Source organism: Lycorma delicatula, chromosome 4, assembly GCF_047948215.1.
Source record: "Lycorma delicatula isolate Av1 chromosome 4, ASM4794821v1, whole genome shotgun sequence".
Taxonomy (NCBI): Eukaryota; Metazoa; Arthropoda; class Insecta; order Hemiptera; family Fulgoridae; genus Lycorma; species Lycorma delicatula.
Window position 1 is genome coordinate 15449829 of NC_134458.1, and position 15580 is coordinate 15465408.

The window sequence follows — 15580 nt, forward strand, 5'->3', positions numbered from 1 at the left end:
ATTTGTTTTTTAATTCTGTTAATATTACAACTTTCGTCATCTAATTGTTATATTCAAAGTTCGTTCATAATTTTATTTATTAGTAAATTTAATGCATATGACTACTACCTAATATGTAATAATCATTACTATATTATATGTATTATTTGGTTATTGTATAATAGGGAACGAACTTAGTTTATGTTTAATATTCCAACTAGTTACTCAAAGGGAATTTTTAATAGTAATCTCTTTTTTGAGCTTAGTCAATTTTTTTTTTAATATTGTATTTCTATTTTGCTAATTATGTAGTTTTTTAATTAAATATTGGGAAGCTATGAATATACTTTACAAGCCAACAAGTTTTTACAGATTAATAAAAATGCAGGATTTCACATAATTTTGTAATTTTAATTTATTAAATTGTTAAATTATATTTTCTAAGAAAGTATTAAATGCGCCATTTAAATAATATTTTATGAAAATAGATATGTATTGTTGATAACAAAGTTTTAAATAAAGAAAAAACTTTACATATAGCCAGCCTTGCCTTCAGTTCCTCTCCAGTAATCGATATCTTTGAACGTATGTCTCTTCTGCTTAACAATACTTTTGTCAATAAATTCTCTATGTAAGAATTACCGTTTATAGAAATGGACATGAGAAAGAGTAATAAACAAAAACTCATCGAGAAAGAGTAATAAACAAAAACTCATCGAGAAAGAGTAATAAACAAAAACTCATCGCTTTGCATACAAAGCCTGAATTTATTAAGCGATTTGATAGTGGGAAATACAAAGCAAACATAGGTAACAGCACTAGACTTCAGTGAGTCTACAATACGTGCAGTTTTAAACAGAGCTAGAAATTACCAAGAAAAGGCACAATTGCATCTTCATCTTTATGTTTGCAGTGTACTAGAAATAGAAGCCCATTAACGATTGAAATGGAAGATTTGCTATTTATTTGGTTTGAAGATTGTAATCAAAAGCGCATTCCTATTGATGGAAACAATATCAAGATCAAAGCATTGAGATTTTTTCTTCACGTAAAGAAAACTATCAAGGGGCTACTGGAACATTTAATGCAAGTACAGGCTGGTTAGAAAATTTTAAAGCTTGATCAGGCCTAAAAAATGCTAAACTTACAGGTGACGTGCCGAGTGCTGATAAAGATCCAGCGGCCAAATACCCTGAAGAGTTAAAAAAATAATTGAAGAAAATGGGTATGGTTATCATCAAATCTTCAGTGTTGATAAAACTGGCCTATTCTGGAAAAAAAAATGTCAAGAAGAACATTTTTGCAAAGAAAAGAAGCAATGACACAAGGTTATAAAGCATCCAAGGATAGATTAACTCTTCTATTTGGAGGTGCCAAAGTTTACTTCAAATTAAAACTGATGTTTCTATCAATCAATAGTTCTATTACCAAATATGACTACTTTATAACCAAGGAGTTATTTCTACATTCAAAGTATATTATAAGCAAAGAACTTTTGTCCGAGCAATTCAAGTTACAGCGGGAGATAAACCAATCGCTATAAAAGAATTTTGAAGAAAATTTGATATTCAACAAGCAGTTAAAGCACTCACAAGTCTTGGGAAGAAGTAACAGACAACTGCATGAGAACAGTCTGGTAGAATCTTTTCACAAATCACAAATGTTAGCGAATTATTGGAATTGTATTAAAAATAACTAAATTACTATCTAACTATCTTCTTAATTACTAAATAATTATCTTCTTGAAATTGAGCATTAACTGGCATTTGAAGAAGAAGATGAAAAGGAAGCAGAGGAAACAGAAATCATAACCAAGGAAATGTCAGTCAAAAAACTTGAGGAATTGTTCAAAACGATTGAAGAAGTAAAAGATCTCATTTTAGAGGTTTATTCAAATGAAGAGAGAAGCATGAATGTTTGCCGAGGGCTGGATAAGCAGATTGATTATCGCAAAATTATGGAGGAGAGGAAAAAAGCTACTGCTGTAATTGAAGCTAGATAAGTTTTTTGATAAAGAATACAATTTTTTTTTATTTTGTAGTTTTAAATTGTTTTTTTGGAAAATATAAATATTTTTTCTGTAAAAAAAATGATGCAGTTTTGTAAAAAAATAATTTTTTTTATGAAAAGTAAATTTTACTCCATACTATAAATTTTTAAATCCCTACATGTACATATTCCTCAATGATTTAAAGTACATGTACTGCAATATAGATACATTTTGAGAAAGAAAAAACAAACATGTTTATGAATTTGATATTTTCCAGGATTCATTATATGTATTCCCATTGCTTTTTTTAGTTTGATTTGTGCAGTTTTGAAATATATGATGTATAGGGAGGATTTGTTAACCATTCTAATCAAGGGATTCTGTAATGAAATTTTACTTAAAAATTGATTGCAATAATTGTTCAGCAAAATATTTTCAAAATTTAATTGTACTGAAAATTTGTCTCCTTTTTATTTATTATAATGAATTTTCATTATATATACCTTTCTTACTGATTGATGTCTTCTGCAAATATCATGTATACATATTTATTAATTATAAAATTCTGTAATATGAAAAGAATAGTCAAATTAAGGGTGGCCTCTGTTATTTCAGAGTTATCCATTTATTCCCATGGAGTGGTATTGTTGATGAAAATTTTGAACTGAGTGATACATTCAGAGTTCCAAGCATAAAAGAAGGCCGTATGGTTCGACTTATTTCTCAGTTATCGAAAAAAGAGGAAGAAATGTTCAGAAATATGGTGCGTCGTGTTAACACACTTGTGAGAGTAAGTATTTTATTGGTTACCCACCTAAATTAAAATGGTGTGTGTGTGTGTGTGTGTGTGTGTGTGTGTGTGTGTGTGTAGCAGGGATCATAAATTGGAACATTTGATTTTGTACTATAACAGATCGCAAGAATATGGTCTGCAGCTATAGGCAGCTGGCTGCATGACAATATTATGAAAAATGCACATTCATTTCAATATTTACATTGATAAAAAGTAGAACTTACTGTGTCAAATTTTTAACTTTTTTTTGTGAATTTGATTTTTAGCGACGTATTTTGTTTCTGTTTGCTTACAGATACTTAAAAGCAAGGGCCACTTTTGTGCAGTCTGATTTTCATATTATAGGTTATATTTTTTTATCAGCTCACAATTTGTTTGGCATTATTTTGAATTAATTAATCAGCTCATTAATTTGAATTTTGCATTCCAGCACCAGTGCACCCTTGGTGTTTCTCTGTAGAATGGTTAAAAAATTTATAACTGAGGATAGTAATTTTTTGCTTCATAAAAGTTTAAATTAATAATCAGCTTAGATAAAAGATAAAGTCTTATAGATGCTTCATTGTGTCAGGTAGCAATTTATTTCTCATGAATTAACTGATTTGTTTTAGGTTAATCAAATCAAAGCACTTCAGAAAGTCATCAGTGCATCTACTTATTTATGTACAAGGATCACCTAGAAAGTGAAGAATATTTGGCTATAATAGATTTTAAAAAGTAATAATAAAAAGGATATTTATTTTATATTTACAAAAGAATTTTATTTAAGGAAAAAAGATTAAAGCCACTAGGAGTCATGTTAGGGCTGTATTATAGGTACTGAAATACTTCTCAGCCAGATTTTTGAAATAGCGTTTGAGATGTTGTGAGTGAGTGTGTTACCATGAAATAAAACAATGCGGCTAGACAATGGGTTGTTTTTTATTTATTATATGATGGAAAAAATTAAACATTTCATTTTTAAAACGGTGAATTTATTTTTATTCTGGTTTACATTGAAACAGTTTCTTAGAGTACCAGAAATTTCTTGCCATTGCTTTCCATGTGCTCAGAATCTGCTTGAATTTAATCATTTGTGAAAGAATTTCTAAATGATATTTTTTGGTACTTACTTCCAGTACTTTTTTTGTTGTTATTTCATCATATGCTTAAGATATCCACCGCTCTCTCATATGTAACAATCAGGAAATATCAAGGCTGCTCCTGTTTCCTTATATTGTCTCCTAATAGTAGTGAAAAAATTGATCTAGATTAAATAATTTTGAACTTGAGTTGCACCAACAATTTTATGCAGGAGAGACCTTGAAATTTGAGGAAATGAGGTTTGTAATCCATTGTGAAGAATCATCTATTCTTACAGGTTTCATTATAAATATTTTGCTTCAGTTGTTTAGTCACTAGAGAGATTTCTTCTAAAATGATCTTTATGAACATTTCATCTTCATTAAGTAAGAAGTTTTTGTTTTCTCTTACTTGATTCACTTGTAACCCAATCACCATATACTTCTCTTTGACTATAAATATCTGTAACTCTATTGCTTTTTAAAATCTGTATTGCACACAAATTTAGTGGCATTTCTGCTTTTTTTAAGTACAGAAGCAGTCAGTAATAATGGATGTAATTCATAAAACAGGTTGAAGTAATACAGGTGCGAACTGACTGTCTTTGGATCGTTTGTGGGAGATCATCTGGTAGTATGCAGTAGTGTTCTTTACTCCCTTAATGTTTTTTAAGAATTTCTTACTCATCACATTTTAAATTTAATGCATTATGAGAAAAAAAATGGAAAATATGATTTTTTTCCATTTTGCTAAACTCTATTTTTTTTTTACTATTTGACATCTTTTCAACAGGTGGCATTGACATTGAGAACTCATCTAATATAATTTTATTTCAAAAAAGACAACTTATAATTTATTTAGACTCTTATTTTTACCCACAATGAAATGGAGACTGTATATGCGTTTGGGTAACAGGTTTTGTGTGTGTGTGTGTGTGTGTGTGTGTGTGTGTGTGCACACACATATGCGTGTGTGTCTGTTACTATTTTTCCTCAAAAATTGGACCAATTTTGATGCGATGTTTTGCATTACATAGGTATCACCTTCAGCAGGTTCTTAGATAATTTTTACAGTTATATGCACCATGGGATGCTGCAGTAGATATGTTTCTTCAAAACGATTTTTGAATGTTTCTGAGTCTTTCTGACTCCATCAAAGCTACATTATTGTGTGCGTTATTAAATAATTTGCTTTGGTCAAGTATACTAAACTTTCATAATCATCATCATCAGCCTATAAACATACCTTTGTTGGGCACAGGCCTCCTAATTTTTTTTTTTGGCTTAAGTCATTTGACTGGTTTGATGCAGATCTCTAAGATTCCCTATCTAGTGCCAGTCGTTTCATTTCGGTACACCTCCTACGTACTAAATCCCTAACAATTTGTTTTACATATTCCAAACGTTGCCTGCCTGCACAATTTTTCCCTTCTACCTACCCCCCAATATTAAAGTGGCAATTCCAGGATGCCTTAATATGTGGCCTATAAGTCTGTCTCTTCTTTTAGCTATATTTTTCCAAATGCTTCTTTCTTCATCTATTTGTCGCAACTCATCTTCATTTGTCACCCATTTGATTTTTAACATTCTCCTGTAGCACCACATTTCAAAAGCTTCTAATCTTTTCTTCTCAGGTACTCCAATTGTCAAAGTTTCACTTCCATATGAAGTTACATTCCAAACATATACTTTAAAAAATCTTTTCCTGATATTTAAATTTAATTTTTGATGTAAAAAAATTATATTTCTGAATGAAGGTTTGTTTCGCCTGTGCTATTCGGAATTTTATATTGCTCCTGCTTCATCCATCTTTAGTAATTCTACTTCCATAATCTTTTCATTTCCTATTTTTGTATTCAGTGGTTCATCTACATTATTTCTACTACATTTCATTATTTTTGTTTTGTTCTTGTTTATTTTCATGCGGTATTTCTTGCGTAGGACTTCATCCATGCCATTCATTGTTTCTTCTAAATCATTTTTACTCTTAGCTAGAATTACTACATCATCAGCAAATCGTAGCATCTTTATCTTTTCACCTTGTACTGTTACTCCGGATCTAAATTGTTCTTTAACATCATTAACTACTAGTTCTATGTAAGGATTAAAATGTAACGGGGATAGGGAACATCCTTGTTGGACTCCCTTTTTTATTACTGCTTCTTTCTTACGTTCTTCAATTATTACTGTCATTGTTTGGTTCTTGTAAATGTTCTTCTATCTCTGAACCTGAACCCTAATTTTTGTAAATGTTGAATATTTTATTCCAGTCTACATTATCAAATGCCTTTTCTAGATCTATAAATGCTGGGTGTGTTGGTTTGTTTTTCTTTAACATTCCTTCTACTATTAATCTGAGTGCTAAAATTACTTCCCTTGTCCCTATGCTTTTCCTAAAACCAAATTGGTCTTCTCCTAACACTTCTTCCACTCTCTTCTGAATTCTTCTATATAGAATTCAAGTTAAGATTTTTGATGCATAAGTAGTTAAGCTAATTGTTCTGTATTCTTCACATTTATCTGCTCCTGCCTGCTTTAGTATTATGACTATAACTCTCTTTTTGAAGTCTGATGGAGCTTCCCCTTTTTTGTAAATATTACACACCAGTTTGTATAATTTATCTATCGCTTTAACACTTGCACTGGGCAGGAATTCTGTCTATTCCAGGAGCCTTTCTGCCATTCAAATCTTTTAATATTTTTTTAAATTCAGATCTCAGTATTGTATTTCCACTTTCATCCTTTTCGACTTCCTCTTCTTCCTCTCTAAAACCATTTTCTAATCCATTTCCTTCATATAACTCTTCAATATATTCCACTTGCCTATCATCCTTTCCTTTCGTATTATAAATCAGTCTACCATCTTTGTTTTTATGTACCCCAAAATTTTCCTTAACTTTCCTGTATGCTCCATCTATTTTACCAATGTTCATTTCTTTTTCCACTTCTGAACACTTTTCTTTAATCCACTCTTCTTTCGCTGGTTTTCACTTCCTGTTTATAGTATTTTTTAATTGTCGATAGTTCCTTTTACTTTCTTCATCACCGCCATTCTTATATTTTGTACTTTCATCCATTGGCTGCAATATATCCTTTGATATCCAAGGTTTTCTACCAGTTCTCTTTGTTCTGCCTAAGTTTGCTTTTACTCACTTAAGAATTTCCCTTTTAATATTCTTCCACTCTTCTTCTACATTTTCTACTTTATCGTTTTTACTCAGATCTCTTGCAATGTCCTCCTCGAAAATCTTCTTTACCTCCTCTTCCTCAAGCTTCTCTAAATTCCACTGATTCATCTGACACCTTTTCTTTATGTTTTTACAACACAATCTACATTTCATTATCACTAAATTATGGTTGCTATCAATGTCTGCTCCAGGGTAAGTTTTGTAATCGACGAGTTGATTTCTAAATATTTGTTTAACCATGATATAATCTGATACCTTGCAGTATCACCTGGATTTTTCCATATGTATATTCTTCTATTATGATTTTTAACTGGGTGTTGGCAATTACTAAATTACACTTCGTGCAAAACTGTATACGTCGGTACCCTCTTTCACTCCTTTTGCCCAGCCCGTATTTACCCACTATATTTCCTTCCTTTCCTTTTCCAATGCTTGCATTCCAATCTCCAACTATTGTTAAATTTTCATCCCCTTTTATGTGTTTAATTGCTTTATCAATTTCTTTGTGTACACACTACCTCCTCATCATCATCGTGGGCGCTTGTAGGCATATAGACGTTAACAGTTGTTGTCAGTTTAGGTTTCGATTTTATCCTTATTACAATGATTCTATTGCTATACATTTTGAAATACTCTACTCTCTTCCCTATCTTCTTGTTCGTTATGAAACCTACTCCTGTCTGCCCTTTATTTGAAGCTGTGTTAATTATTCTAAAATCACCTGACCGAAAGTTGTTTTCCTCTTCCCACCGAACCTCGCTAATTCCTACTTTATCTACATTTAATCTATCCATTTCCCTCTTTAAATTTTCTAACTTACCTACCTTTTTTAGATTTCTAACATTCCACGCTCCAACTCATAGAATGTTATTTTTTAATTTTCTGGTGACTCCTTCCTTACTAGTCCCCACCCGGAGATCTGAACGGGGAACTAGTTTACCTCTGCAATATTTTACCAAGGAAGGTGCCTCCATGTTTTTTATATGAAAATGCAGAAAGCTACATTTTCTTAGAAAAAAAGCTGCTGTAGTTTTCTATTGCTTTCAGCTGCGCAGTACTCAGAGGATTGAGTGATGTTGATATGACTGTTTAAGTTGTCCTGACCTACACCCTTAACAACTAGTGAAAGAGCTGCTGCCCTCTTTCAAGAATCATTCTTTAGTCTGGCTCTCAACAGATACCTCTCTGATGTGGTTACACCTTTGGTCCAGCTACTCCGTATCACTGAGCTCTCAAGCTCCTCACCATCGGCAAGGTCTCATGATTCATAGATGAAGACTACTAATCTTTAAAAAGTAATAAATAAAAAATAAAATAAAAATGTTATAAAACTCATGACAAAAAAACCTTAAAAAATATGAAATAATTAAATAACTGTATTTTTACCTTACAATTTTCTGTGACATTGTGATACTGTTTTTAAGACAATAAGATTTAAGATTTTGATGACTTGTGCGTGACCTGTAGACTGCATAGATAAGCTTAAGTTGTCATCATATTCATGCACAATAGTCAATAAAAATCTTAGATTTTATTGTCGTAAAAACAATATCACCATATCACAGAGGTTTATAAGGTAAAAATATAGTTATTTAACTATTTCAGATTTTTTAATGTTTTTTCTTCATGGATTTTTAAAATTTTTAATTTAATTTTTTTTAATGTTCTTTAAGGGTTTTTGTCATGGGTTTTTTAAAAATTTTAATTTTTTTTTTATTTACATTGATTTCTAGAACTTCATAGCCAGCTGCTTTGTTTATTAAATGGGAAAATAGAAAAAAGAAAATATATTTTCATTATGCAAAAAAGCAAAAGTTTTTGGCAAGTTTAGTGTCTTTTTATAAAAAATACTGTCATAATTAAAAGAAATCTTGATTTTACTTTATCTTATTATTTATATTTCCAATCATTGAATTGTGTTTATTTATATATATATATATACCCCATTTAAATAGAATTATTTTGTACGTAGATTCTGTTGTACATTTTAAACTCTTCAAAGACTAAAACATAATTTGTTAATGTTATTACCTGATTTTCAAGAAGCTGAGAAGTTTCTGTTTAATATACCTTTACATCTCTACAATATTAGCAAGGTGGTAAATGCTGAATGAACAAAGCTAGAAGTTACATTAAGAAATTATGTATTTCTAAATCAGTTTCGTTTCTCAATGTAAAATGAAAGATCTAATTATTTGATTTAAGTAAATCCAACTTTCCACATTACGTTATTATTTTTCAAGGTAGATGGGAAAATTTTACTCACAGCTAATTTGAGAATCATTTAAATATGAACCGGAATTTGTTTACCTAGCTTTATTGAATATTAGAAAAAATTACAAATAAATTATCTTATTAAATTATCTTTTCTACAAAGTTTCCTTCTACAGAGATACATTTTCTCCACTGGAATGTAGCTTCCTGATTCCCTCATCAAAAGAAAAAAGTTGGCTGCCCCAACAACCAGTTGTGCACAAGATGCTCAACTGCAGTATTGTCTTTGAATCTTTCCCCTCTGAGAGCTTGTTTCAGTAAACCAAACATTTGGAAATCACATAGTGACAAGTCTGGACTATATCGTGGATGTTCAAGAGGTGTCCAATGAATTATAGCGAGAGAGCTGCTGCATGTGATCATGCATTGTCATGGAGAAGGAGGACATTGCAAATCTGTTGCCGACATCGTTTGCTGCGATAAGTAGCCTTAACTCATCCAAAAACTGACAGTAGTATGTTGCATTCACCATCCTTCATTTGTGCAGGAAATCATTCAGCAGCACATCTTTTGAGTCCCAAAACACATCTGCCAGAAATTTTTCACCTGACAAGTGTTTCTTGGCCTTGATCGGTTGCCCCTCCCCACTTTTCTACTTCTTCATACTTGTTCTCTTGCTTTCCAGGATGTAGTGGTAGACCCACATTTCATCATAGGTCTCAGTACAGTGCATAAATGCTTCTCCTTCTTCCTCAAAGTGATTTAAAAGCCAACGACAGATTATCTTTCCAGACATTTCTGTGTGCGTCAGTGAGAAGAAATGGAAACCACCGACAATTCTATATTGAAGAATGTCTAACAACATTTTTTGCACACTCCTAACACTTATGCCACCTCTGATGCAATTTCAGTGGGGGTTACCTCTACAAGGTCATAAACAGCCTGAATGTTGTCATCATTGATGCTGGCCTGCAGATGACATTCATGACTTTCATTCTTCACTGCATCACAGTCACTTAAAATTTTTTTGGCCAAATCAAACACTGAGTTTTTGACTGGTTACCATCTCTGAACTGTGCCTGGAATAAAGTCAAAATTTCAGAGGATTTGACACCTTTGTTGACGAGAAATCAGATTATAATTTGCTGTCCCAACGAATGTTGTTAACTCCTGCTTGGACATTTTCCTACTGACGTGGGAACCTGACCTACGGATGTGGCTGGCTGGTTTCTTCCCTCCACCCACATCCAACTAACTGCAAGCAGCTCCTTACCATATTCATGGCTCTTCTTCAGTCCATATGGCAAAATTCTGGTTTATATTTTAATGACCCTCATATTTTGGCAACATTTACAAACATCTGTTTGATTGTGTTAATAAAAATCTATTTTTAATTATTCACTGCTTTTATTTGTTATTTGTGTTAAGTACAGTAAATGTAACAAGGGCAGGCAGTCAGCTTACAATGGAGTTTATTGATGACCTTTTGCATGGCGGTAGGAAGGGGGTCCCTCCTTTAAATCCAAAATGACAGCTTTCATTTAACTTGGCTCCAGTTTGGAGTAAACTCCATTAAAGGTTTTTAGAGTGGTTGAAGTAGGTCAGAGTAGCAGCAGCAGCAGCAGCAGCTATTCTCACAGCAGCGCAGTAGCAGAGTGGTGAGTGTTCCAGTCTTATAATTGAGAAGTCTAAAGCTCAAGTCTCTGTATTGTGTGTATATATTTATTATTTTTTTTTGTCTTTCGTCATTTGACTGGTTTGATGCAGCTCTCCAAGATTCCATATCTAGTGCTAGTCATTTTATTTTGGTATACCCCCTACATCCTACATCCCTAACAATTTGTTTTACATATTCCAAACGTTGCCTGCTTACACAATTTTTTCCTTCTACCTGCCCCTCCAATATTAAAGCAACTATTCCAGGATGCCTTAATATGTGGCCTATAAGTCTGTCTCTTCTTTTAGCTATATTTTTCCAAATGCTTCTTTTTTCATCTGATTGCCGCAACACATCATTTGTCACTTTATCCACCCATTTGATTTTTAACATTCTCCTATAGCACCACATTTCAAAAGCTTCTAATCTTTTCTTCTCAGATACTCCGATCATCCAAGTTTCACTTCCATATAAAGCGACACTCCAAACGTATATTTTCAAAAATCTTTTCCTGACATTTAAATTAATTTTTCATGTAAACAAATTATATTTCTGACTGAAGGCTCGTTTCGCCTGTGCTATTCAGCATTTTATGTCGCTCCTGCTTCGTCCATCTTTAGTAATTCTACTTCCATAATCTTTCCGTTCCTATTTTTGTATTCAGTGGTTACCCACTGAATATTCAGTGGGTAACTTCCCAAATAACAAAAATCTTCTACCTCCATAATCTTTTCTCCTCCTATTTTCACATTCAGTGGTCCATCTTCATTATTTATACTACATTTCATTACTTTCTTTTTTTGTTCTTGTTTATTTTCTTGCGGCAGTTCTTGCGTAGGACTTCATCCATGCCATTCGTTGTTTCTTCTAAATCTTTTTTACTGTCAGCTAGAATTACTATATCATCAGAAAATCGTAGAATCTTTATCTTTTCATCTTGTACTGTTACTCCGAATCTACATTGTTCTTTAACATCATTAACTGCTAGTTCTATGTTAAGATTAAAAAGTAACGGGGATAGGGGACATCCCTGTCCGACTCCCTTTCTTATTACGGCTTCTTTCTTATGTTCTTCAATTATTACTGTTGCTGTTTGGTTCCTGTAAATGTTAGCAATTGTTCTTCTATCTCTGTATTTGAACCCTAATTTTTAAATGCTGAACATTTTATTCCAGTCTACGTTATCGAATGCCTTTTCTAGGTCTATAAATGCCAAATGTATATATATATATATATATATATATATACTAGTACAGATTATTTTCATTTTTATTTGAAGCTGCCTATTACACCAATATCATTTGTTTTTTGCTTCCTTTCTTCTTTTCTATATTTCCTTCATTTTCTTGGAGTACTCCTGTCTTTTTTTCATCTGTCCATCTTATTATATAGATGAGCTTTTATTATGTAGTATTTATAATCAAATAATAATTATAAGAACCTGGAAAAACCATGAATTTCATCTTTGCTGATTATTACTTTATTTGAAGCTTTACAGTTACAGTCTAAAAATATTTATAAAATTAAAATAAATTAATTATTTTTATTTTTTTAGATTATATAAAATAAAATAGTAACTGCAATAGTAACTACATGAAGTTCATGTAGTTTTTCTGATTCTTATAAATACTATATAGTAAAAAGAATCATCTGCATTAATGTAAAAAAGTACATTATAATATAAAAAATAAAAGTTAAAATAAAGAAAAGGAGACATGAACCGAAGACCTCTTGATTACGTGAATGGATAGCTTGCCACATGGCTGCTGTCACTGGTGTTATTATAAATATAAAAGGTATACATATATGTTACTTGAGCCACTCAAAAATTTCTAAATGGAGTTTACTCCAAAATGGAGCCAAGTTGGAAGCTGCCATTTTGGACTTGAAATAGGTATCCCCATTTGAACACCCTGCAACGGCTAGTAAACTCCATTGTAAGCTGATCGCCTGCCCTTGTAAGTTTTGTAAGTATAGATAGCTGTTGTATAGTGGTTCATTTTACTTTTCTTTGGGTATGTGTTGGTGTTGAGGAGTGGGTGTAGTGGTAGAATGTAGGATAGGGAGGGAAATAAACCCTTACATAGTATAAGACATGTTCAATCTTCAATCAGTCGCTTGTGTATGTTTTGCCCCACTCTGGCAGTGCACCAGTATAGTTCCCTCACCCATATCTAAAATACCCCTTCCAAACTGAGCATAAACTATGCTTACAAAACATAAACTTATTATACTTTCGTGGAGACCACTGCAGAGGAAATAATATAACATATATAATATTTTAGTTACATATATGTATAGTACTTTCACAGAAATTTGATTCATCTGTACTGTATTTTTCCCCTTTCAGTAATGAGATAGTAAATATATAGTTTAATATTTAGTCAACTTTGTAGTTCTAATGTTTTAAACCATATTTTTAATCTTTTTAATAAAAAATTTAACTGATGCAGAAATCTCTGTGGAATTACTTGCAAAAATAACATAAATCCACTAAGTGATAAAGTAAATTATTTTTTTAGTAAAGAAATTTTATTCTGCTGCTAGAATGCAATTTATTGAACTATTTCTTAACAATTGTTAATCGTGTATGATTGATCAAGATCTTTATTTAAGGTTAATCTAAAATATGAAAATCATATTTCAGGAAAATTTATGTTTCCTACTTGTGTTAATTGAAATTACATTTAGACTATTGTATATATTTTGTGAACTTTTGTTTTATATATTACTTTTCTTTACTGTTTTTTCTTTTGTTTAATCATTTTTTGTTTTCTGTATGGTGATTTTTGTTTTTTTTTATTCTATTGTTTGTAATATTATTATTATTATTATTATTTTTAGACCGCTCAAGAACTTGATGTCCGCATAATGATTGATGCTGAGCAAACCTATTTCCAACCTGCAATTTCAAGAATTACTCTTGAAATGATGCGGAAATACAACACTGAAAAGGTATTTTAGATATATTTTTACTTAATGATGTTTAAGTTTCTGTCATTATGTTTTATGTAAACAAATAAGGAGCGATTGCTGTGCTATCATAGAATAAAAAAGAGGTGTGATGGAAGAAAATTTGCACTTTAATCTCTCTGCACTGGCTTGTGTGCAATAGAAAGTGTGTCACTGCTTACTGAACACTATTAAAACTAATTTATTAAATTTTAATTAATTTGTTTCTACAGTTTTGTCCAAAAAATTTGAAAAATTTATAGTTTCTTTAGTGTGCGTGAAGGTGTGTTTAGTGCATGCAAGAATTTAAATTGGTTTTTTTTTTAGCCAAAACAAATAAATGTATCATGTTTCATACTCATTGCATATATTATAAAGTAATTTGAAAAATCTCTTTACAAGTATAGAGAAAAATTTCAGTGAATAATTTATTGTAGTTGAAATATAATTTTGATAAATATTAACCGAGGTTTAAGTGACTGAATTCAATAAAGATAATTCAAGAAATTCAATAAGGAATTCAATAAATATATTAATTTAAAAAAAAATAAATATTGCAATATTTAATTTCTTTTTAATTAATATATTTATTTTGCATTATGACATTTATTTAATATTTTGTAACATTGGTAGATTACTATTACTTTTAGAAGATAAAAATTTGAGATGTACGAGAGGTGGATCAAAAAATAAGTTACACCCTTGCCGTGTTCTTGAACTGAAAGGGATATATTAATGTCTTGTGGTGGCAGTACTGGTTGTGTTGTTGTCTTCATACTCTCCCAGCAGCAATTCTGTACGACATTCAGTACGTGTGTTGTGTCATCAATATGGCGTGTCCTTTAGAGGTTTCATCTAGCATAGAAGTGCGTTCAGTAGTCTGACTTTTATGGGGAAAAAATTACAATTGTTGTGAAATTCATTGCCAAATTGTTGAGGTATATGGTGAGAATGCAATGTCACGCCCCATCACAAAATGGTGCCAAATGTTCAGAAATGGAAGAACAAATGTGATTGACGAACTGCATGCTGGGTGTCCTTCAACTGCAAACATGACGGATAACATGGAACGCATGAATGAAATGATCTTGAATAACTGGCATTAAAATTAGAGAGATTGCAAGTGAACTTAACATCAGTTTTAGTAGTGTGTTTGCGATTATTCACAATCACCTTGATTTCTGAAAAATGTGTGCATGATGTGTGCCATATCTGTTGACCAACAACCACAAACATCAATGTTTTGCATCTGCTCTTTCTTTTCTGCAACATTGTTCCAGGACTGGTCCACAGATTTTTAAACAAATCATCACAGGGGATGAGAGCTGGGTGCTGGGTGTTTCATTAGACTCCTGATACTAAACGAGCATCACATGAATTTAAACACAAAAATTCACCGCCGCCAAAAAAAGTGAAAACATCCCCACATGTTTGAAAGGTTATGCTGACAGTCTTTTTCGATTCTGAGGGAGTTGTTTACAGTGAATTTATACCCTGAGGAATAACAATCAACGCTGAATCTTACTGTGAGACTTAAAAAAAATTGTGTAAATCCATTAAAGATCAAAGACCTGGAAGATTGAGCAATGGGGTCGATTTTCTTCATGACAATGCTACTACTCATTCAGCTCTTGTGACAAAGGAGTTACTGCAAAAATTCAGATGGGAAGTGTGGTGTAATTCGCCTTACAGCCCTGACCTTAGCACCCTGTGACTACCACCTATTTGGTCCTCTCAAGCAAGACC

The 15580-nt window shown here is 31.8% G+C and overlaps 1 protein-coding gene across 2 annotated transcripts in view; it reads left to right on the plus strand.

The window, feature by feature from the left end:
* The window catches only part of slgA (proline dehydrogenase slgA), a 308586-nt gene that overhangs the window by 263533 nt on the left and 29473 nt on the right, over positions 1–15580 (plus strand). For both annotated transcript variants that reach the window (XM_075362377.1, XM_075362378.1), the window contains 2 exons: positions 2585–2759; positions 13727–13837. In XM_075362377.1, the coding sequence (XP_075218492.1) occupies positions 2585–2759; positions 13727–13837 (286 nt within the window). The remainder of the gene's footprint in view (positions 1–2584; positions 2760–13726; positions 13838–15580) is intronic.